Here is a 21,767-nt window from a genome sequence, read left to right on the forward strand (position 1 = left end):
ATCTTATGCTTTGAATCTCTGTAGCGTCTCCAGAGTTATCACAGGCCTGAACTTATTCTCTATTAATGTTCATCATTTACAGCCTTTAAGTTTAGGTGGATAACCATATTTTGGTAAGTTTGAAGGTGTCAAATTCTTTCCATCTTTGGGAGTTTAGTTAAAAACTGATTTCAGATCTATAAGTCTGGTGTGGAGAGTGTGATTTCTTCTGCAATCATTGATTGATGCATCAGCATCAGCCAGGGATTTAAAATATCAACAAATTGATAGACAAGGGTGGCTATTTTCTCTGTGTGAAAGAGATTTTTCATTAAAAAACACAACAGAAAACACTGAGCATTCTCAGCATACAGCAACAGTGTTTTATTCCCACTTCTTCGGTTTCATGAGACCATGACAGGAGATTCTTCCTGTTCATAGCCATCAGTTTTTACAACAACTCTTTAACAAATTGTGAATATGATTTGTCCTGAAGCATATCAATAATATAGCTAGAAAAGAGTTGAGAACGTCTCTTGGGAAGGTTCTTCTTTCTTCAGAAGAACAGGAGAGAAGTCATAGACTCCTCAGACCGATGAACCGACTCATGAAGAAGAGAAATAACTACTTTTTATTTTACTTTAGGGTTAATGAAGAACTTTCAAACTGAATTGTACTGAAATGAAGTTGAATACAAAATAGAAGGATAATGCATTCCTTCACACCTTTATCTGACCTGTCTGCTTTATCTCTGCTGACATATGTTCTTTAATAAATCTAAAACCTTTCTGAGGGGAGCTTAATAAGTAATGATATTAGATTACACTCAGGACGATTCTAAATAGGCTCTGAGGATAATTGGTTTACCAGGATTTTAAAGAGGACTAGATGAAAGGGAGGTGAATGGGAAAAAAAATATTTTTTTATGGTGCGTTACAACTAAACGTGAACTCGGCAAGGCGGTGATCGGATGTCGCCAACCTCGTCAAAATCTTGCCGTTCGTTTCCCTAAAATCACCATCGTCGCATTACTCAGTTTTGCTCCGCTTTGCTTTGCTCCAGATCAGCCCCTCTACATACAGATAACATTCTGTTGTATTTCGCTCCAGCTTCGAAATACACCTTCGATGTGACTGTACCATTAAACATAAAAAAATGTGTGTTTAACAGTACAGTTGAAATTAAAGTCCTACTTTGTCTGTTTGCATAAAAGTATAATTTACACTGATATGTCTTGTTGCAACTTGAGAAACTATTAAAAAAAGTTAAGCGGTGCCTTTAATTTAGCATTTTTCGGCACTGCATGTAGAAATCTGTCCATCTGTGGGAGAGAAAATGGCCATAAATGAAGAAACAATTGTGTTCGTGAGAACTGATCTATGACACATCTGAATGAAGCAGAAGCTACTTTGTCCCTCAGAGGCTGACGGTGCCTGAATGCACTAACCTTTGGACGGACAGATATGTACAATTACTGAACATTGGCATGACACAGAAACAAGGAATATTTATTACCCTGAAAGTTGCAGACACATGATAAGATAAAAAAAAACACCATTGTATTTTCAATTTAAGTTTGAACTCAATAGTAAAGAGATTTATTTTGTCTGTGGCAAAGAATTGAGTGTTATCATTTGAGCATAAGGTCAGCTAGTGTTAACAGTGTTGATTAAGTGTTTAGTCATACAAATATATTTAGTTAATAGCATCAGTGGTTTTACATTTAAAAAGTATATTTTTTATTTCTCATTCTATTTTTCTTTTTGAACTTGTTACTGATATGTAAAAACAGCCAATTGGATTGTATTTCTGTAGCTGCAGGGTTCTCCAAAATGCTTGTTGTATAGATTGTCTGGACAAAATGTCAGCAGAAGGGTGAGGCAAGGTGACAGCAAAGCACTACCTCTTGGACTTTGGGATCATTAGTGTCCGGCTTCACTATAAAAGCTACGGAGCATTAACAGTTCAGCACAAGCACAACCAAGTGGACTTACAGACAATCTTGTAAACTCAGGTAAGAGGAGGACACAGATGGCTCTTCTTTTCAACTTACTAAATAAAGAAGTTTTGGTGACTTGATGTTCTGTGATTGTTGCAGGTTCTAAGAGCCATGAAGGTCCTTGCAGTGCTCGTCCTTGCTGTTTTCACCGGTAAGTAATTTGGACACATATATTGAAGCTAAATTGAATATTTACTTTTCAAATTTACAATCGCAAGCTTCAAAATACTGACATAGATTCATTTTACTCTCCTCTCCACCCTATAGGCTGCAATGCCAACCTCTTCTATGCTGATGCTCCCAAGCCACAGCTGGAGGTAATGACTGATGCTTTCTGGGACTATGTTGGAAAGGCCACTCAGACAGCTGATGACACCCTCCAGATGATCAGGAAATCCCAGTTGGGCCAGGATATCAGGTAAGTCCTACAACATACATTTGAAATGGATTTTTTTCAGTTATATGCAGAAATTAGAATATAAACTCACTATCTTGCCTCTTCTATTACTTTGCTCAGCACCCGTCTCACAGAGAGCGCTGAATCAGCCAGCCAGTATGCAGTGTCCCTGCAGGAGCAGCTCCCAACTGGAGCCCAGGAAATGATTAACAGAGTTACCACAGAGGCTGAAGTGTTGAGAGAGCGCTTGAACAACGACCTGAACAATGCCCGAGAGAAGCTGGAGCCCTACACTGAGACCCTGAAGGCCCAGATCCAACAGAGAGTGGATCAGCTCAAGCAAGAGCTGGCCCCCTTCACTGACAGTTTGGACACTGACACCCTGAGGACCACTGTGATCCAGAAAAGTGAGGAGCTGAAGGCTCAGCTGGAGCAGAGCGTCCAGGACCTGCAGACTCAGCTGGGTCCCTACACCGATGACCTTAAGCAGAAGGTGGACCAGCACATGGAGGAATTCAAACAGAAAGTCACTCCCCTGACTGGCAGAGTCCAGGATGAGCTCACACGGAGAGCCCAGCAAGTAAAGGAGATCGCCACCCCATACGTGGACAACCTGAGGGAGAGGCTGGACCCCTATGCCCAGGATCTCCAGTCTCGTCTCACATCCCTCTATGAATCCTACATCAAAACCAACTAAGTCAAACTCCAACTGACTCTGAACATAAAGAAACAGCATCAATTTAAACAGATTATTTTTCTCCCTGATTCCATAAATATGACAGTGCAACAACTTTAGTTAACCTGTCTGGAAAAAGGGCAGTTGTTATTCCACATATTAACGATGTCAAGAAAGGTAATATATAACAAATGTTTGTTGGTCTGTGACCACATGGTGTCTGCTCCCTAATTTATGAAAATAAAAAACAAAAGCAAAATAACCTTGTAAGCCTTGTGTATTTTCTCACTTGGAATTGGTTAAGGTTTAAAAGTTGTTTGACATATACATTTATTTGTAAAAGATACACAAAATAAATATGCTAAATTATATGTAATCAGTACTAATTATGAGCATCATTAAAACACATAAATATAAGCAATCAAAGGTGCAATCAATATAAATTGTCACCTTTTTTACAAAGAATTTATAATCCACAAACAGCATACATAACGTCTAAAGTTAAACATCTAAAGCTAAACATTTTGCATGTATGTTCAATATCTTTCTCAATCAGTAAGTCACTATCAGTTCTCTTCAAAGAAATATACAGAAAAAACTGAACTTTTTACTTATTTTTTACAGTGGTATCCAGCTTTATTAGATTAAAAAAGCAGGAAATTGTGGCATGTCCCTTGAAAAAAATGCCATGTAAAACATCTCTTGGTTGCGATAAAAGCTGGAAATCTTTTGGGCTGCTTTCCTTCAAGGCTTAACTCAGTAAGATAGTATTATAACCAATGTTCTTTTGAAATTAGCCCAAGCTATGTCAGGTTAGATTACATATGGGTTTGAAGTGTTACTATAGATTCATACTTGGATTCATGCCTGGATTTTGACTGAGATGTTTTGATGCATACGTAGGCTTTCATTTAGACAATTCCACTGGGCACTTGCAGTTTGTCTGATTTGTTGTCCCGCTTGATAGGGAATTTCTTACCCAATCTCCAGTCTTGTCCCTCTTCAAGCTTTTATTCCGGGATCTTTTTTTTTAATCAAATCTGTCCCTGCAGAAGAAAGGCTGGAATGCTCAGGTCTGTTTGTATTTGACAAATACACCTACTTCAAAACATTTCAATTGTCCCATGTATGAGTTGCAGCAAACTGCTGGACTTATTGCAGACCTTCCTCAATAAAGGCTAGACTTATGCCTTAAATTACTACTGTATAGTTGTCCTATCAATCTTAGCTGTTGATCTATGTTCATAAAATGTTTCCAGAGGCCACTTGACACCTAGTTCTGCAAAGAATTATAGTAGAAAATAATCCAGGTTTATTCTAGGCTATCTTAGTAATTTCAACATATTGGCTGAGATTTCAATGCATCTTTTTTTTCCAATCCAACTTTTTTTCCGTCTCAGAATCTATAGTTAAGGGATGGTAAGAACTATCTTTTAAGAATTACTGCACTGTCTATTGGCTCTGAAGATAAAACAAAAATGCTAAACAGTTTAGATATGCTGATGAAGGTTCTCAGTCATCCAGGTCATAGTCATTCCGTAAAAATTAAAAAAATATCCACTGGACTTGGTTTTCAAGATTTGAAGACGTTTCGCCACCTCTCCAGGAAGCTTTCTCAATTCAAATGTCTGGATCCGCAGTGAGTTTGAGTCTTATATAGACAAGGCCTTGTATTGCTTGGCAGTGATGGGCAGTAGCGCCGCTACATGTAGCGAAGCTATTAGTTTAACTACATTTTCCAGTAGCTTGACTGTAGCGTCGCTGCTTTATTTATGAAGTAACTTTCCTGTAGCGACGTTATTGTTTTGATCAAGTAGCGACGTAGCGTCCACAAACGCTACAAAATCCAGGGCATAACTAAGAAATGAATCCAGGTTTTCTATTTTGAAACAACAATCAGCCACAAGCTACTGTAAATAGCAGTTTCAGCTGACGGTCTTATAAGTGGCGTAGTAGCACAGGCACACTCAGTAGGGTTAAACAAGCGCACCCTTTCCGAGGCTGTCGTTCTATTGGCTGGAATGGTTGCTAGGCGACGATCCAACTGCAGTCCGAGAGAGCAAAAAAAAATCCGCAAGCAGAGCCTACGGGTTTGCGAGCGTATCTGTGACTCGTGCAGAGCGCGGATTGTGCGCGAAGAGAAGGAGGCAAGCGAGAGGAGAAAATATCTGTGCAAGAAGCATTAAATCTGAGAGAAGAAACAAAGAGAGAAGAGAAAATATTTGAGAGAGAGCGCATGTTTTGAGTGTGAGCATTATAAGTTTTGAGTGCAAGAAGATGAAATTCTTTTCCCAAATTGAAATGATGTGCTCTTGCATTATGGCAGGATAATTCTTCCATATGTGCCACTAAGATACTCTAATTAGAGAGCAGTAGTGAAACTTCCATATTGTATTTTCATGGCCTAGTTTACCTGACAGGATGTTTACATAAATCTGTTTTTAGGCTTTGCACAGATAAGATTTTTATTTATTTATGGAGGAACAGATCTACCGTATATAAAATAAATACATAAATAAATAAATGCTCAATAAATAAATAAATAAGCATTCAATTAATTGCCCCCAAAAATACAATGAATAAATATGTAGGTAGAAATTAAATTATATGGTGAGGCATAAATATATGTATCACTTAATTAGCTTCTTTATTTTTTCACCTTTTTTGTAAACAGTTTCATTTGTAACTTGAATCGACTGTTTAATTGAGGTCTGAAGAAGTTTTCTCTAAGGGAGACCCTAAAGAAATAAGATGCCTTTTGTAGGGTTTTGTTTTCCCTAGAGATAACCATTTAATGCAACCTCATAGCCATGTCTCGATGTGTAGAACAATACACAATACCTTTAATTTGGTTCTAATAACATCAGATTGTTTACTAGTTTGTCTATTAGTAATTACTTCAGTTTTTATTTTAATGTGCTGATCATAAAGCAATGTTTAATCATAAAGCAATGTTATGTCATTGGCTGATCTTTAATAAATGTTTTAACTAGTGTATCAGACTCATTTTGAATTGATATTAGGTTGGTACAACGTTAAGTAGCTTCTGATGTAGTTAAGCTACTTTTAACACATTAGTGTAACTTAGCTTGCTATAATTCTTTAGGTGGTAGCTTTGGTGTAGTGAAGCTTAATTTATTGTTAAGTAACTGATAGCTTAGCTCACTACACTGGACAAGTAGCTTGCCCAACACTGTTGCTTGGAAACATGCAATTGGTAACCGATGAATGGGTCGTTTAGTTCCATCGTTAGCCTGTAATATCTGAACCTGTCTATGATTCTAGGGGTCGTCGTTAAAGGGGGGATTGCCATTAAGGGGGGGGGATTGTCTCCTGTAATACCTAAAACCTTAACAATCCTAGACAGGTTTCAGGTATTACAGGAGACAATCCCCCCCCCTTAATGGCAATCCCCCCTTTAACGACCGACCCCTAGAATCATAGACAGCTTCAGATATTACAGGCTAACGATGGAACTAAACGACCCATTCATCGGTTACCAATTGCATGTTTCCAAGCAATACAAGGCCTTGTCCATATAAGACTCAAACTCACTGCGGATCCAGACATTTGAATTGAGAAAGCTTCCTGGAGAGGTGGCGAAACGTCTTCAAATCTTGAAAACCAAGTTCAGTGGATATTTTTTTAATTTTTACGGAATAAACAGTTTAGAGTGTTTTGTCAGGTCAAAAACTGCTTTGTTGACAAAGAAAAACCTGTCCAAATCATATAATTACAAATTACAAAGCTTGTTTTTGAATAAATCCATCCATTGTATATTAATATGATATATATTAGGGCTGGGCGATAATTCAATAACGATATATATCGATCGATAGACGTGTGGCGCAATAGAAAAAAAGAGGGTCGATAAAAGTTCGATAAAAAAGAAACGCAGTTTTCCTTCCTTCTCATTGTAGCCTAGCATGTACTGTAGGTTTATGCTAGTCACTGCTTCCTCCCAACCAATCACAATCGCGGACCCAGGCACGCCGTCACCAAGCGCCGCCCTCTCAAACCACAACACAGAGCACATGAAGATGTCGCAGCAAGGAGAGGCGGAGGAAATTGTTTCAAAGAAGGGTTTTTGTAGTTCGGCAGTCTGGCAGTATTTCGGTCATGGCAAGTCGGACCAAAAACAAACCACAGTCATCTGTAAAATGTGTAGGGAACCAGTGAAAACCAAGTCTGATAACACAACCAACTTTTTTTTTTTTTTATCATCTCAGCCGGTCACACCCGCAGGAGTACGAGCTGTGTAGGCCCCAGCGCGGCTCTCCTCCGAGGAATTTCGGGAAAATATATATATATTTTCAGTTCTGGGCAGTTTCCCACGTAGTTCTAACAATTGAGATAAAAATGCTGAGGGACCAGAAACTTTAAAGTAATAACTCATGTTAAAGCAGGAAACGGGGGCGGCAGCGGCGGTGGGGGGGCATTTATTTATTTGTTATATTTATTTTGGTCACTTAAGTTTATTCTTTGTCAGTATTTAATAACATAATCCAGGTCTCTTAAGTTATTTTTCTTTAAAACAATTCTGTTATGGTTAAAAAAGTTGGTTAAATAAAGATTTGTGTGTGTGTGTGTGTCTGTGTGTGTGTGTGTGTGTGTGTGTGTGTGTGTGTGTTATTCTATTGTTTTCAAAGTGTATCAAGAAAAAAAAAATTTTCAAATAATGATATTAATGTTTACTAAAAAGAAACAAGAAACACAGATTTTGATGTCCTACTTACAAAGCTCCCCCCACATCCCACCTCCACACCCTCGTACGATTCTGTTGTGGGTACTGAAAAGGGCATGTTGAAATTTGTTTTTACCTGCAAGCCTGGATTTTCGTAAACATACCCTGATCCTTCCTTGTTTTTTTGCTCTAAATCCCTTTTCTTTTCGTGCCTGTAAACCTTCAGCAGGATTACTCCCACGCTGACTAACCCAGTGGCAAACAGCATTCCTCTGTCCTGCCCCCAGCTGTCCCAGAACCTGAACCGCTTTAACCCTCTACACACAAACAGCACATGAATAAGCTCTAGTTCCTATATACTTTTTTAGAGCTTTCCTCACAGAAATTTCTTTATCCTAATTATTTAATCTTGTTCTGACGCACATGGATACTACTTGGTTACTCATTGGAACTAAGTTAACCTATTCTGCAGGGCATGAATTTGGGTACATTTTTTATTAAAAGGTCAGGTCCAAAATAAAGCTATAAATAATTTTTATAACTTAAAATGGTAACAATACAAGGAGCCTGATAATTGATTACTGCCAGTTTGAAGAGTTTAACAACAAACTGATTTGATTGTATCCCTTCTCCTGGATGGAATACAAATAATAATAATAATAAAAACATAAATGATCCATACTAATGAAGTCAGTGAGTTGTCTTAATGACTTTAGTGCAACCTAAAGAACAAGTTTGTTGAAAAAACAAACTGACAATGCACTCAAACCTGAACACACCAACTCTATAGCGCAATGTTTCTTAGCTTTAGTCCTTAAGGCCCACAGCAAGTTTTAAATCACTCTGCTATAACTTAGCGGTTGAACCACAATGCTATGTGGGGGGCTATTCTTATGTAAGTAGAGACAAGAACTCTGTTCAGACTTAACAGGAAGAAGGATGTAGCTAAATTCAGAGCAATCCTAGAAGAAAAAAAGCAGCCAAAAGATAAATGTATGTTGTTGTTACAATGACCCAATCAAATTCCAGATTTAACAATGAGATTATAAAAGTATGAATTAGGGAGAATTAATGCAAATGCACACCACAATTTAGTTCAGTGTTCCTAGAAAACTATTAAGAATTACATTTTTCTTTGCCTTCATATTTATGCCGGGTCTGTTTTGGTCCACAAAAAAACAACAGAAAAACTGAATTGAATTTTAAGTTTTCGCAATTTGATCAAATCTAAAAAGGTTTTAGGAGGTTTGAATCCTGAACGTGTTGCAAACAAAACTAAATAATCCGCATTTGCTAAAACACATGAAGCTTCATTTTCTTGCTTTTAGTGCTTCTTTGTTGATAAGGTGGCACAGCCAATGGTGATTGATTCCAATTTTTTAATTCCTATACTTTTTAGAAAAAAATTCATGCTAAAAGAGCAAGAAGACAGATAAAAGATTGCTTTATTTTTGTTTGTTGTGTTGTTTTACCTAAGCCTTAACTTATACCCCTAAACAACTTGTATTAAATGCTCAAATAAATGCAGATGTCTATAAATTATGTCATGTTTTTTTTTTATGTTAACATATAGCTCTATGCAATAACTGTGCTAAACAACATTATGTACTCAGTTCTTAAGGTTTGTTTTCATCTTGCTCTGTCTGTCTGACTCAGAATCATGGGGTAAGATGATGTTTTGAAAGATTTAACAAAGTAAGCATAATAAAGGATGTGACATTCTGTACCACTTTCTATGTTGAAATAATAAAAAAAAGGAAATCTAAATCAAAGTGAAAATGTGCTTCTCATATAACCTCTGGTAACCTTACTGACACATCCAAACAAGCTCCTGATGGTTTAGTGAGTAAAGCCCTATCAAAAGCCACATTCTTTGGGTTACTTTTGTTCAGTGATTTGCACGCTGACCTTTGGCATCAGAAATGTTGTGTTTTGTCAAGCTAAGAAACTGCAGATTGGCTGACTCTGTAAACCTTTCACTGTATTACCTCATATGTTTGTCTCTTTCACTTCCCTGTCTGTCTTCTGCCTTTTGTCCTGAAGGCTCCCTAACACAAAGTGGTTCCAAAAAGGCTGTGTGGCTACAGGTTTCTTTCCAACCAAGTAATAGCTAACCAGACTCCAGTCATCTCATCAGGTCATCATGTTCAGATTTGACTCACATTTCTGGAACCAGTTTGACACCTCTGGCCTAAAAGAAAGACTTCTAAATGATGGGCTTATCTAGACTCTGACTAACTTGTGTGTTGTGTGCTGGAAGCAGCATATTCCATCTACACAATACAGGAAAAAGCTATCTTTGTAAATCAGTGGAGCGTGTGTCTTAATGTGTTATGCCAGATTTTCATTGTTAGAACCTTTTTCAGAAACAATTTTTTTATTGAGAAATTATAACACCGGAGAAAGGCACCAGCACCCCTTGCGACCCAACAGGGATAAACGAGGTAGAAAATGAATGGATGGATATTATAACACCCCAGTATCTTTGTTGCATTTAACAGGGTAAAATCCTTGTAGAAATGTATCCTATATAAAAGCCCAGGTAGGGATACACTACTGTTTCTGTTTAACGGTTACATCTTGAAGAATTTTTTGGAGAAGTGATTGTATTTTTTTTTATAGTGAGTCACTGTTACATGATACTGTAACATCTATCCTTCAATTGTCAATTTCCCCTTTTTTCTTGCAGGGTTTCTTAAGGTTCTTGAACCTATCTCTCGTAATCATTGGATGAGAATAGATGTGTGGTACACCCTGAGAAAGATCTCTGGTCTATCACATTGTAGCATAAAATGTGACATTTTATCAAAAAGTACTTTAAAATTTACACCAAGCCACACCAAGGTGCTGAACTGTACCATAAAACATCTGACTACATAGATAAATTAAAGGGAGTAAAGCCGGGATGCGATTTTCAGGGCGATTTTCCAGTTGTGTGAGAACTTTTTGATCGGGCCGACTTTCAGCCTGATCGTGCGTCATGTAGTGTACAGGAGGTAACGAGGGGCGATCAGTCTCTCACGACCACCTCCCGATCAGGAATCATGTTTGATTTTCTCCCGGCCATCGTGGGCAAATCGCTCAGTGGGTATGCGCAAACTCTTTTTCTTCTTCCTCTCAGATGCAAACACAGGTGCATGGCGGGGATGCAATGAGTGAAATGGAGTTATTTCTGTAAAGTTGACAAACCGTAGTAGCCACGTCTGTTCAGCCATGTCTTTGTCCAAATACGTCGTCGCCTTTTCTTTTTAGGGCGTTTAGCACAAAATTGCACAAGTTGCCATGGCAGCACTCTAGTGAGCTTCATATTTCTCTTCTATTTGTTTGGCTTCTGGATAGACGAGTCAGAGCAGCTCCATCTCGCTGCGGAGCTGAGTCGGACGTGGTTTTTAGACGTGCTGTGTTAGCAGGTAGATCGCATCAGAGCGTCGTGCTGCACATACATCGTGAGCTGTGAACTCACACTGTACGCTAAACCCTGTGATTTAATCATACAGTTTGAGCTGCAGCTGCGTGCAACGATTGAAAAAAATCGCACAGCTTAAGCTAGTAAAAAAAAACAGATAAACAAAAGAAAGAAAAAAAAACACCACAATTGGAGTTGCAGTTTGCCCTGCAATGGAATGGAAACCTGTTCAGGGTGTAGCCTGCCTTTCACCCATAGACTGCAGGAGATAGGCATTGGGCCTCACTGTGACCCTGACGGAATAAGCAGAAGAGGATGGATCAATGGATGGAAGGACAAATGGAAGGATGAATGGAATTTCAGTTTACATAGGAATTCCCTTTAGAACTTCTTACAATTTACTTTAATGGGACTTGATATGTATTGAAGTGAATCAGCGGTCACTGTTTAATTGCTGCACATTTTTACAAAGACAGCATTTTTTCCCTTCTCAGCCACAAGAAGAAAACACTCCATGATACGGAAATTGATGTCTTAATGGCTATGGTTTAGACTTTAAAGTTGAACATTTTTACCAAAGATCAGCAAAGTTAAATGACAGATCTGGGGCAATTATGTTTCATTTTCAAAACAACTAATTCATGCTTACAATTTGAATCTTATAAAGCACAGACTTCCATTTCAAACATTTCCAGGAACTTAGAAAGTAATGCTCTTACTTTTCTGAGTAAAATGAATCACTAAATTTTATACTATATAAATTAATCAATATCTTATGATTAAAAAAAGACGCAAAGCTGCTTTGTTTGGTCACCTTCTACAGTGTCACACAAGCTTTATGATTTTTTATTTATTTTTTAGAAAATACCTGCAGTTTCAAGATAAGTTGCTCTACTTTTACTGTTTGGACTAATTGCATATAAGTTATAATGTGCAATTACTGTGAAAGAGTCATCAATAAGGACTTGCTTCTAAAATCCTTAATTACTATCATCCTGACTAGAATTAAATCTTTCTTTCCTACACCGGTAGTATTGTATTGGTCTGTTTAGAAATCTATTCTAGTTACACATATCTACAGAGTTTGAAGTTGCTAAACATTTTTAAAAATGAGACCATCTGAGATTATTGCTCTATCGCTCTTATTCACTTCTTATAATTCCATTCTGGACTCCGTTTAAGGTAGGTTTAGATCTGTTTCACCAGGTGGTTGAAACTGAAGCAGCAAGACGTTCTACAGAGAAAGACCCTCTAAGCTTCAGCGGATTTTACATAAACAGACTCCGCAGTGGACATCATGAAATAAGAGACTCTGAAAAAGATTTTTTAACAGGGATAATGTTCCAAATCTCTTAGTAAGAACACATCTTTAAAATAACAGAGGTTCACATGTTTCTGACCAGAGAGGTTATCATCGTTGTTTGTGTTACACACCTCCCCTTGTGGCACTCATTAATCACATTTGTGTTGGAACATTAGGATCAAAGGGCTTTAGCTCTGTCTTGTTGCTCTCATGGGTTTAAGAAAATAAAGTTTCAACATTAGAATACAATCAGCCAATCAGTCCATAGTTGAAGTGACATCATTGATTTATCACAAAGTAATGCTATCAAAGTCTCCCTCTAATTAACTGAACAATCCACTGCTCTCAAACTTTGGTCCTGTGTAAATTGGGTGTCTGTAAAAATAAAACAGTTTAGTTAGCAAAGCAGTCTTTCCACATAGGCAGACACAGTTTGTAAAGGCCAAAAAACACCTACAGCAAGTAGAACCAAAACTATTTAACGTTTCTTTGATTGGCAAATGTTGACTTTTATATTTTTACTGCAAAGCACCAGAGCTTATTCATGTTTCTCTATCAACTAGTACAAGAGATCCTCTCAGCAATGCATTTAACTCTTATTTATGGATTTGGTGTGTGTTTTTTTGTCGTACTTGTTTTTGCAGCTAAAACAACAACAATGTTCTACAGCTCTAATTACAGCTGTTGAATAGCCGACATGCCTGACTAAGAATTGGCATGTCTAATGGGAGTATAATCAAAGTCAAAACACAGCCCATGGAACATTTGTGTAGCAACACAACTGTTTACTACTCAGGAAGTTGTGCTAGAAACCATAATTTAACCATAAACCTTGTGTTATATTATTTAGATCAATATTAGAAAACCTATAAATTACTTTTCTATTATGTTTTTGGACAAAACGTCAATTATTATTTATTTTGTGTAATTTACCTCATATGTTCTGTATCTTTACTTAATTGTCTATGGTGTTTTCTGTTTAAATCCTCCTTTTTTAAAGTTGGATTGCCGTCCCCCACGCTTAAAGGTGTGCATAATGACATGCGGTCACTTTATTTCTTTCAGAATCACAATTGAACAGCTTTGAACAGGAGATTAGTGTAAAACAGTCAATTGTGTTTGAGGCAGTTGTGTAACCTCCCTGTAGTGATACATGTGAATGCTGACAAATCATTTGAATTAAAATGTGGATGTGAAAAGCTGTTTTACATCCAGGTGTCACACATTCACTTTGGTTCTGAACTGATCTAATGACAAATAGAGTTAACAGAAACCTGAAATAAAGAGCACCAAAGTGTTAAATTGGTCCCTTGAGTAAAGAAAGGCAATTTTAAGACACAACAATTTATAAAATGATGAATTATAAGAATTACGGCAATAGGAGAAAAATAAATCCTAAATGACATCTTTAAAGTTACATTTTTTTTTTCATTAGTGGCAAATAATAAATAAATGTCATTAATGTAATGTAAACTTTGTCATTCACGTTGCAAATATTGAAAACTGTATTCAATTTTTTTGTATAGTATTAGATATTTCTATTGCTGTTAACAAATGCAGTGAATAATATTTTTCTTCATCAATCATTATGTTCCTACAGTAAATAGACACATATTGTATGGATAAAAACTTTTTTTTTGATCTCTAGCAAAACAATCATTACATGTAAGGGACAAATTAAACTCTTCAACACAAAGATATCAGTCCTTACTATTATACTGAATATTTTATATCAATAACTGCATCAATGAAGGCCCCTAATGAAAGGAAGCCTTGCTTCAACTCCACTTCCAGTGCTTATATGAACAGTCACTGATGTAAAACTGTCCAGCACACTTGATAGTGAATTTTCAAGCAAAGCCAGACACCTTTTTTTTTTTCACCATATTTTTTCCTTCAACTAAATTTTCCTCTAAAATGCCTGGATGACAGCACTCTGTGCTGTCTTTAGCAATGCGGTTTTGTTGTAGTTGACCATCATTATGGAGGGTGCTAATGATTTTCTAATGAAAAAAAGACACTTTAGTGTAGTTTTAAGCTATATCACTAAAACCTGAAGTGATAAATACTGCTCCCCCAATCTATGTAATACATGATTCAAGTTTTTTTCACTGAATTATAAAAGAAAGTTATTATCCTGAGATGAGAATGAATAGACAAAGCAAGCTGTCCAAAGGGGAATATATCATTCAATAAGTAAAATATGCATACTTTGATTAAAAAAGGAAGAAAAAGATGTAAATTTAAACGTCTCTTTAAATTTCATACTTTTAATAGCATAAAAGGGGGAACATTTTTTAATTGTGGGAGGATGGTTTGCCCTTTCTGTATGGTGCCACTGATTTCTATTCTTCTCGCTTTTTCTAACTATTTAACTTTAATTCTAGTTTCCAGTTTTATGTTGTGCTGAAGTTTTTTTCCATATAAAAAGAATGAGCTGTGAGGTTTTCTGACAGAAAAATGATTCGGACAAAAAACAAATCTTTGGCAGGATTCATGCATCCTGCAGCAGGTTTTAACTTTCACCTTGTTATTTCCGTGTCTCGGGTCAGCGCCACCACGCAGCTCGCTCAGAACTTCGGACGCCGTGTCGGAGGTGGCATGTTGCGTGCGAGGACGCGGGGATGTGTGCAGACACATCACCGTCACGCCACGAACGCGTGCGCGCGCAGAAGCAGCATGGGCAATCACTCACCGTCCCCCCTCCCTCCTCTCACCCCACCCGCTCCTCGCGGAACGCCAGCAGGGACCTGGGACTATAAAAACCCTCAGCCTCAGTCCAGGGAGTACTGAGCAAGCTCAACCTCCAGGTGAGTGATGCAAAGAAGTCCCGCAAAAATAGATCCTTCTGTTGGACATTCTCTGGTTTTATGACATTCAGCTCCAACCTTTTGCTGTGTCTGACCTCTTTTTGTTTATTTTGTAGGTCTATCAGTACATTCAGCAACCATGAAGGCTGTAGCTCTGATCCTCGCGCTGGTGGTCATCACAGGTAGGTTTGATGTTGCTCTCCAACTTGAGGCAATGATGCACATTTTTTCCTTTTTAAATATTTATTCATGCTTTCTGTTTTTGTCCATCATAGGCTGCAATGGCCGTGCTGTGCCCCAGGCTGATATGTCCATGAGCCGCCTGGAGAGCAATGTGAACAGATTCCTGGAGCACATCACAGAGCTGAACCAACAAGCCACTGGAGTCCTTCAGAACCTCAAGGTCCCTGAGCTCAGTAGGGAGTTGGAGTGAGTTTGCTTTTGTTGGATATAATGATACCTTAACATGGCATGTTCTTCTCTAACATTGACTCACAATTTTCTCGATGTGTGATTCAAATAGAACTGTGATCACTGATACCATGAGTGAGTTAACAACATACAGAGATCAGGTCGAGAGCAAACTGGCCCCCTACACTGCCACCTCCACTGGTCAGATCACTGAGGACCTGCAGCTTCTGGCTAACAAACTGGAGAAAGACATGACAGACGCAAAGGAGCGCAGCACTCAGTACCTTACTGAGCTGAAATCCATGGTTGAGCAGAACACAGATGATGTCCAAGGTCGCATCAATGCCTACATTACCAAGCTGAGGAAGCGCCTGACCAAAGACACTGAACAGATCAGAGAGTAAGTTGGGTTCAAGCTCTTTGCATCTCACTCTTATTTATCGGAAATATAAATTATCCTCTCTCTTCTTTTCTTTCTTAGAACTGTGGCCACCTACATGGGTGAGATTCAGTCCCGCACCAGCCAGAGCGTGGATTCCATGAGGGAGAATGTTGAGCCCCATGTCCAGCAGGCTGGTGATGCCACCGCTCAGAAGCTTAAAGAAATCACTGCTGTGCTGGAGTCTCAGGCTGAGACCATCAGAACCCAGCTGGAAAGCGGCATTAAGGAGCTCAGCAGCTCTGTCGACAGCAAGCTTGAGGAGCTGACAGAGATGCTCTCCCCATATGCCACCCAGGTCCGCGAGCACCTTGAAAACACCATGCAGAAGGTCAAGGAGAGTGTCAATGCATAAAGAAAAGTTCCATTAAAAGTTTCAAAAGATTGCTGGTATTACAAGAAGTAATGAATTGCTTATATCTTGATAAGGAAGGAAAAGGAGTAAGACAAAAGTTACTGATGATGTACATTCTGTGCTCTTATATTCAGGGTAGAAGGTGTTTACTAGAGAGAAGGTAGATCATCTCCCTTCTTTAGTCTCATGTGCACTCCATTTACACTGAATGCAAGTATTTCAGTCAACTGTTTAACTTACAGCAAACAAGACAGACACTTTCTTAATGTTTTGCTTTTTTTTACTCTACTGCTGTTTATCCTCATTAGTTTTGCATTCAAAGTTTGTTTCCCTTTTTTTTACGATTTTGCTGCTGGGTTTGAATGCAAAAAAAACCACAACTGTCTTACATTTCAATAAATGCACTGAGTAAATTTTCACACACAACAAAGTGTCTTGATCATTTATTTTCCCAAAAGCAGAAATTAATTTGCAATAAAAGTGCTTTATAGAGCTTTGAGCTGTTTTCATAAAATAATGAAAAATTACCTGATTTCTTATTCAGTTGATATTGCCCAAAATGCTCCCTGTTCTTTTAAAGGTGAGCAGTGCTCCTCTGTCGGTGTATCCTCCAGGTTTGATTGAATCAAAACACTGCTTTCACTTTCAAGGGTTGTTTAAATATGATGTATTATTTGTGGTTACATAGATCCAGCTACACACGTGTCAAAGTGGTAGCAAATGAACTACAAATTTTCAACAGGCCTTTTCACTTTTATGTGTCTTAATTAGATAAAAACAGCAACCTCCCATAGATGCATCTCATCAGATTAAGATGATTGTGTTAAAGCAATCAAATAAGCATTTTCTCTGGGTGAGCAGTTTAGTTTATTTTGTGTGTGTGTAAATTAATACTTCCAATAACTGCATTAGTGTATCTTTGCTGACCACTTGCCCAACCCCTGTTGCACAAGAGTGTGCTTAAGAGCAAATGTTGTCTTTTTTAGATTAAATCTAAGATAAAATCCCAGGAGGTGTTTTCTTTTTTCTGTTTTGCCTTCCAACCTACTTTTGGATCTAATTCCCAAACCAACATCCTTAGCCTATTTTTTGTGTCCAGTCCAGACTTGTTGAGATTTGCTTTCATATTCCTTATCTTGAGCCTAGCGGGTATTTGGGAACAAGCCGTGCCACTTACAGTGACATTGTACCAGTCCCACATTTGTCTTCTCTCCTGCAGGTTTGAACAGATGTTCCCTGCAGATCAACAAGTGCACTGGCCCATTCATGCTCTCCTTTCTCTCTAGAGTGAGATCGATGGTTGCATGTCATGCCATCTCTTATTTTCACGAAATTACTGTGCCTGAACATGATCATTCCGTTATATAACAGGATGTGAACATTTCTTGGCATGTATTCAAGGCTTTTTATTGGTTACTGCTGTGCTTAATGCATATTACAGGAAAATAAGCACTTGCACCTGCTGATTTTGATAACTGCTTTATGTCTGTCAAACGCAGCAGGGGTTTCCCTTTGAAGTTCAGAGTGGCAACCAGTAGGGGACACACAAACCCCCCTTTACTGTCCAAAATCAGTCCTCTGTCCCCCCCTCTGTCTGGATAAGGGCTGCAGAAAGCTACAGCTGTGTTTTCTTTGTTAGGGTGTTGGATGAACTATATAATCCTCATGAAGAAAAGACACAAATGAAAGCTTCATAAGATGGAAAAGCTTGACTTAATAAACATTTAGGTATTGCATTTGATTTTTTAAGAACCCTTCAAACATGATTCAAATGTGTTTTAAAATAGCTAAGATTGCCATAACCTTAATACTGTTGTATTTTTTCTTACATTTTTACATGTAATTGCACCATTTTACTCTGAAATCCTACACTTTAATAAAAAAAAAATCCTTGAAAGTTGCTTATATAGCATATAAATCGTAAGTGTGTAGTTTAACCTCAGTTTAAATACAGCTGTTCTGTTGAGGCCTCAGAAGGGGGAATTTGCAAGAATGTTACTGAACAAATAAAAGCTTCAAAAACCAATGAGAACAGAGGACAGATTAGGGTTAAAGTTGTGGTGCATCTGAAGCAAGGACAATAAAGTTAATTAAATATTTTCAAAAATCTTAAAATATCTAGGACTGAAGCACATCGTTTAATCGTTCTCAAACAATGGAAATAGTAAAGCTCAATTGAAAGTTATATTCAATTCATTATTGAAAATTTGAAAATAAATGGCAAAACTCCCAAGCTATGAAGACATTGCAATCAACATAAATTGTCAAGGGAGTCAAGGACACTGCAGAAGCAGCGATGACAATTTTGGAGAAGCTGTGCAGATCTACAAGTTGGGTACAAAATTCAAACAGCATAATTCCTGCACTCTCCAAAACAGATCATTGAGCAAGAGTGGTGTAATTGCTGGAATGTTGAAAGAAGACAAAACAAACAAAGGGAAGGGTGCTCTGGCCAGAAATGACTAGATTTAATTCATTAGATCTGACAGTAAAACCCTATGTTTGGAGGAAACCTAATACAATTACCTTCAGAAATTATAGTAAAACATGCTGGTGGCAGTTTTGTGAGGATGCTTTTCTTCAGCAGGGCCAACTAAGCTTATCTGACTTGATGGAAAGATGGAGGGAGTTAGTTCCATGGCAACCTGGTAAAAAAACAAAAAGTTTTTAGAAGTTGCAAAAGACTCGAAACTGGGGCACAGGTTCACCCTCCAGATGGACAATGACTCAATGCTCGATGGTTCAGCAGAGGATATCAATATATTGATACAAATATATTTCACATTTGTTGTATGTTTTATCAAAAGTTATAAAGATAATGTAGTATTTTTTATGCTTTAAAAATAGCATATATCTTTGTATTGGCTTATCAGAAGAAAAGCCTTCCTTCTCAAAAGCATTGATATGACAAAATGTGAAAAGCTCAAAAGAGCCTTAAAATGTTTTTAAGACACTGTTACAGTTTGTTTTAACAAAGAAGTAACCTTGGTTTGCTCTAAGTCAAGCTAATATGGTGGGATTCCAAAATAACTTTTAAAAACTGTGTTGTTTATAGGAATAGTTGATTTTTTTGTGCAATTTCTTTCTTAACATTTCATAAGGTTATGAAATAGATGTTTACAGGTTCTCTCTGTGTAAAAGGGCACTTTGTGCAAAGTCAAAGAAATGCTAAGTCAACGAGCAGCTGTTTGTTACTCATGAAATAACCTTAGGGAGTTCATGTTTATTTCCTGGCAGACAAGTGAAACCTAAGCTGTCAGTTGTTTGGAGGATTACTCATAAATGTTAAAAGAACAACAGGAAAACGAAAATTGGGCTGCTTGCAAAGCACTTCTGCTCCGTCAGTTCCTATAGGGTGTCTGCACTTTGAGAACTGCCCAGTGACAGCAACAGGCAGGAAAAAACATCAGAAAACATGCAGGTGGTAGCTAGTCCATGATTGCAAATAACTTCTAAAACGTTCTTGTGGTGCTTTTACCTCCTTATGAAATCCCTTTCTTCACTTCATTTTTTTCAGCGCTCTTTGTTTTTGGCACAAAACATTAGTCTCCACAGGGGCCTGTGCAAAAAACAAAAACAGGCCTTCCCTAAGCTCGTTATTACGAATTAGGTACCGGTAGATACCCCCTTTCACACTCAGTGTTCCCTGCAATTAGTTAAGAGAGGCTCGTAGGCACGCGAGGTTAGGCTCCTTAGAAGAACCACTTAATAACAAAAGACATGGAAATTTAGCATTTAAGCACCCTATCTACAATGCTAATAGATAAATTGTGTGCTTTTCATCATAACAATAAGCTGATCAGGATGTAAGTGCTCAGCAATAAATTGACCGTCGTCGTAAATACTGAAATACCAAAATTTAGATAAAGAAAGGTGGTTTGGTTGGTCAGGTATGATGAAAACCTTTAACCACAGGTTTCTGAAGTATGTCAACTGTATGCCTCTTTTCAGTCAGAACTTGAAAGAGAAAATAAGGTCAGATTTGTCTTTGCCAATTCTCCTTTTGCAATAGAAAAGGAATCCTCACCAGATAGAAAATGTGGCAATAACTTTTATAACTGGAAAGATCAATTAAAAACTATCAAAGTAAGGAAAAAGAGACGCTGGATCACCTTGCTTCTTCACAATTTTTTTTTTAAAGCATAGTAGCACTGCAATACAATTTATACCTTTTTAACATAATTTTGTTTCTGTAAAACTGAAATTGCACTTAGTTAGGTCTTTTTAAATGACATCATATCAGGTTATTTCCTTTATAATAAGGCATTATATTAATTATTCAGCTTAATAACTTCAAATCTCAACTATAATTTACCTAGTTGTTACACTTTTATCATGTATCTTTTTGTACATGAGAAGTTCTATCGTCTCTCTTAGTTTTGAATTTGATTCAGTTTATTTATTTGGTGCTAATTTACAACACATGTTGACTGAAGGTGCTTTACCGAGACAATTCAACCAGATCGATCTGATTGGTTCAAAGTTTTTGTATCTAAGGAAAACAAGTTGATTGCATTGACTCGATTGCAATCCCTCACACTAAGCATGCTTGCAGCGACAGTGGAGAAGAAAACCCCCTTTCAACAGGAAGAAACCTTGAGCAGAACCAGGCTCAGTGTGAGCGGCCATCTGCAGAGGCCGACTGGGGTTCAAAGAGACAGAAGCAGAGATACAGAAAGAAGCAGAAATACAAAAGTAAATAGTAAATTAGCTCCAGAGAAAGCCTTGTCCTACAAACACACAGCAATGCAGACGACCTTTGAGCCAGCTTCCATGTCAGAGGATGAAGGACAGCAAATCCAGTAAGTCACAGTCACACAGTAAATGTTGCAGTGTTAAAGTAACACTTTGAGAGTACATTTGGTCCCACACTAATTCAGTGGGACCAAATGTACTCTTGAGTGTTACTTTAACACTGCAACATTTACTGTGCAGATAGAATAGTTGATAGTTGATAATAGTTAATAGTTGACTTCACTAAAAACAGGCCAAGCTGGAACATCTAATAAAAAAATAGGCATTATTGCTCTCCAGGATGCTGAAACAGCCAAACAGGAACATACCAGATGTAGCTACTATGATGAGAAAAAGCAGGGAGAGCCTAATGTTTGAGATTTAACCAACAAATATTGAAGAATGGGAGAAAAGAGATGTAATGATGCAGAATAATGAAAAGGGGTCCCTATTGTCATGATGGGTTCTAAGTTTAAGCCCAATATGCAGAACACACACGGGAAAACTGGGTAAAAGTTCAAAGAGTTTATTAAAGTTCTGAACACAAGGTTAAAGCACTGGGACTGGAATTGGT

General features: G+C 37.7%; 2 protein-coding genes across 2 annotated transcripts; both read left to right on the forward strand.

Moving 5' to 3' along the window:
* The first annotated feature begins 1,883 nt into the window (after positions 1 to 1,883).
* Positions 1,884 to 3,313, forward strand: LOC119777437 (apolipoprotein A-I-like). Its single transcript, XM_038276315.1, has 4 exons — positions 1,884 to 1,993; positions 2,078 to 2,129; positions 2,246 to 2,396; positions 2,496 to 3,313. Exons 2-4 carry the CDS (start codon positions 2,090 to 2,092, stop codon positions 3,070 to 3,072), a joined length of 768 nt encoding a protein of 255 aa, XP_038132243.1. The 5' UTR covers positions 1,884 to 1,993; positions 2,078 to 2,089; the 3' UTR covers positions 3,073 to 3,313.
* An 11,849-nt stretch (positions 3,314 to 15,162) lies between these two features.
* apoeb (apolipoprotein Eb) lies at positions 15,163 to 16,833 on the forward strand. Its single transcript, XM_038276313.1, has 5 exons — positions 15,163 to 15,254; positions 15,371 to 15,436; positions 15,530 to 15,683; positions 15,778 to 16,065; positions 16,147 to 16,833. Exons 2-5 carry the CDS (start codon positions 15,394 to 15,396, stop codon positions 16,457 to 16,459), a joined length of 798 nt encoding a protein of 265 aa, XP_038132241.1. The 5' UTR covers positions 15,163 to 15,254; positions 15,371 to 15,393; the 3' UTR covers positions 16,460 to 16,833.
* The last annotated feature ends 4,934 nt before the right edge of the window (positions 16,834 to 21,767 follow it).

Source organism: Cyprinodon tularosa, unplaced genomic scaffold, assembly GCF_016077235.1.
Source record: "Cyprinodon tularosa strain WSP-4 unplaced genomic scaffold, ASM1607723v1 ctg124, whole genome shotgun sequence".
Classification (NCBI taxonomy): domain Eukaryota; kingdom Metazoa; phylum Chordata; class Actinopteri; order Cyprinodontiformes; family Cyprinodontidae; genus Cyprinodon; species Cyprinodon tularosa.

Coding starts and splice junctions, on each gene's coding strand:
- LOC119777437 (XM_038276315.1), top strand. CDS start 2,090: ATGAAGGTCCTTGCAGTGCTCGTCCTTGCTGTTTTCACCG. Junction 2,130..2,245: donor CGTCCTTGCTGTTTTCACCG/GTAAGTAATTTG, acceptor TCCACCCTATAG/GCTGCAATGCCAACCTCTTC. Junction 2,397..2,495: donor CAGTTGGGCCAGGATATCAG/GTAAGTCCTACA, acceptor TACTTTGCTCAG/CACCCGTCTCACAGAGAGCG.
- apoeb (XM_038276313.1), top strand. CDS start 15,394: ATGAAGGCTGTAGCTCTGATCCTCGCGCTGGTGGTCATCACAG. Junction 15,437..15,529: donor CGCGCTGGTGGTCATCACAG/GTAGGTTTGATG, acceptor TGTCCATCATAG/GCTGCAATGGCCGTGCTGTG. Junction 15,684..15,777: donor GAGCTCAGTAGGGAGTTGGA/GTGAGTTTGCTT, acceptor TGATTCAAATAG/AACTGTGATCACTGATACCA.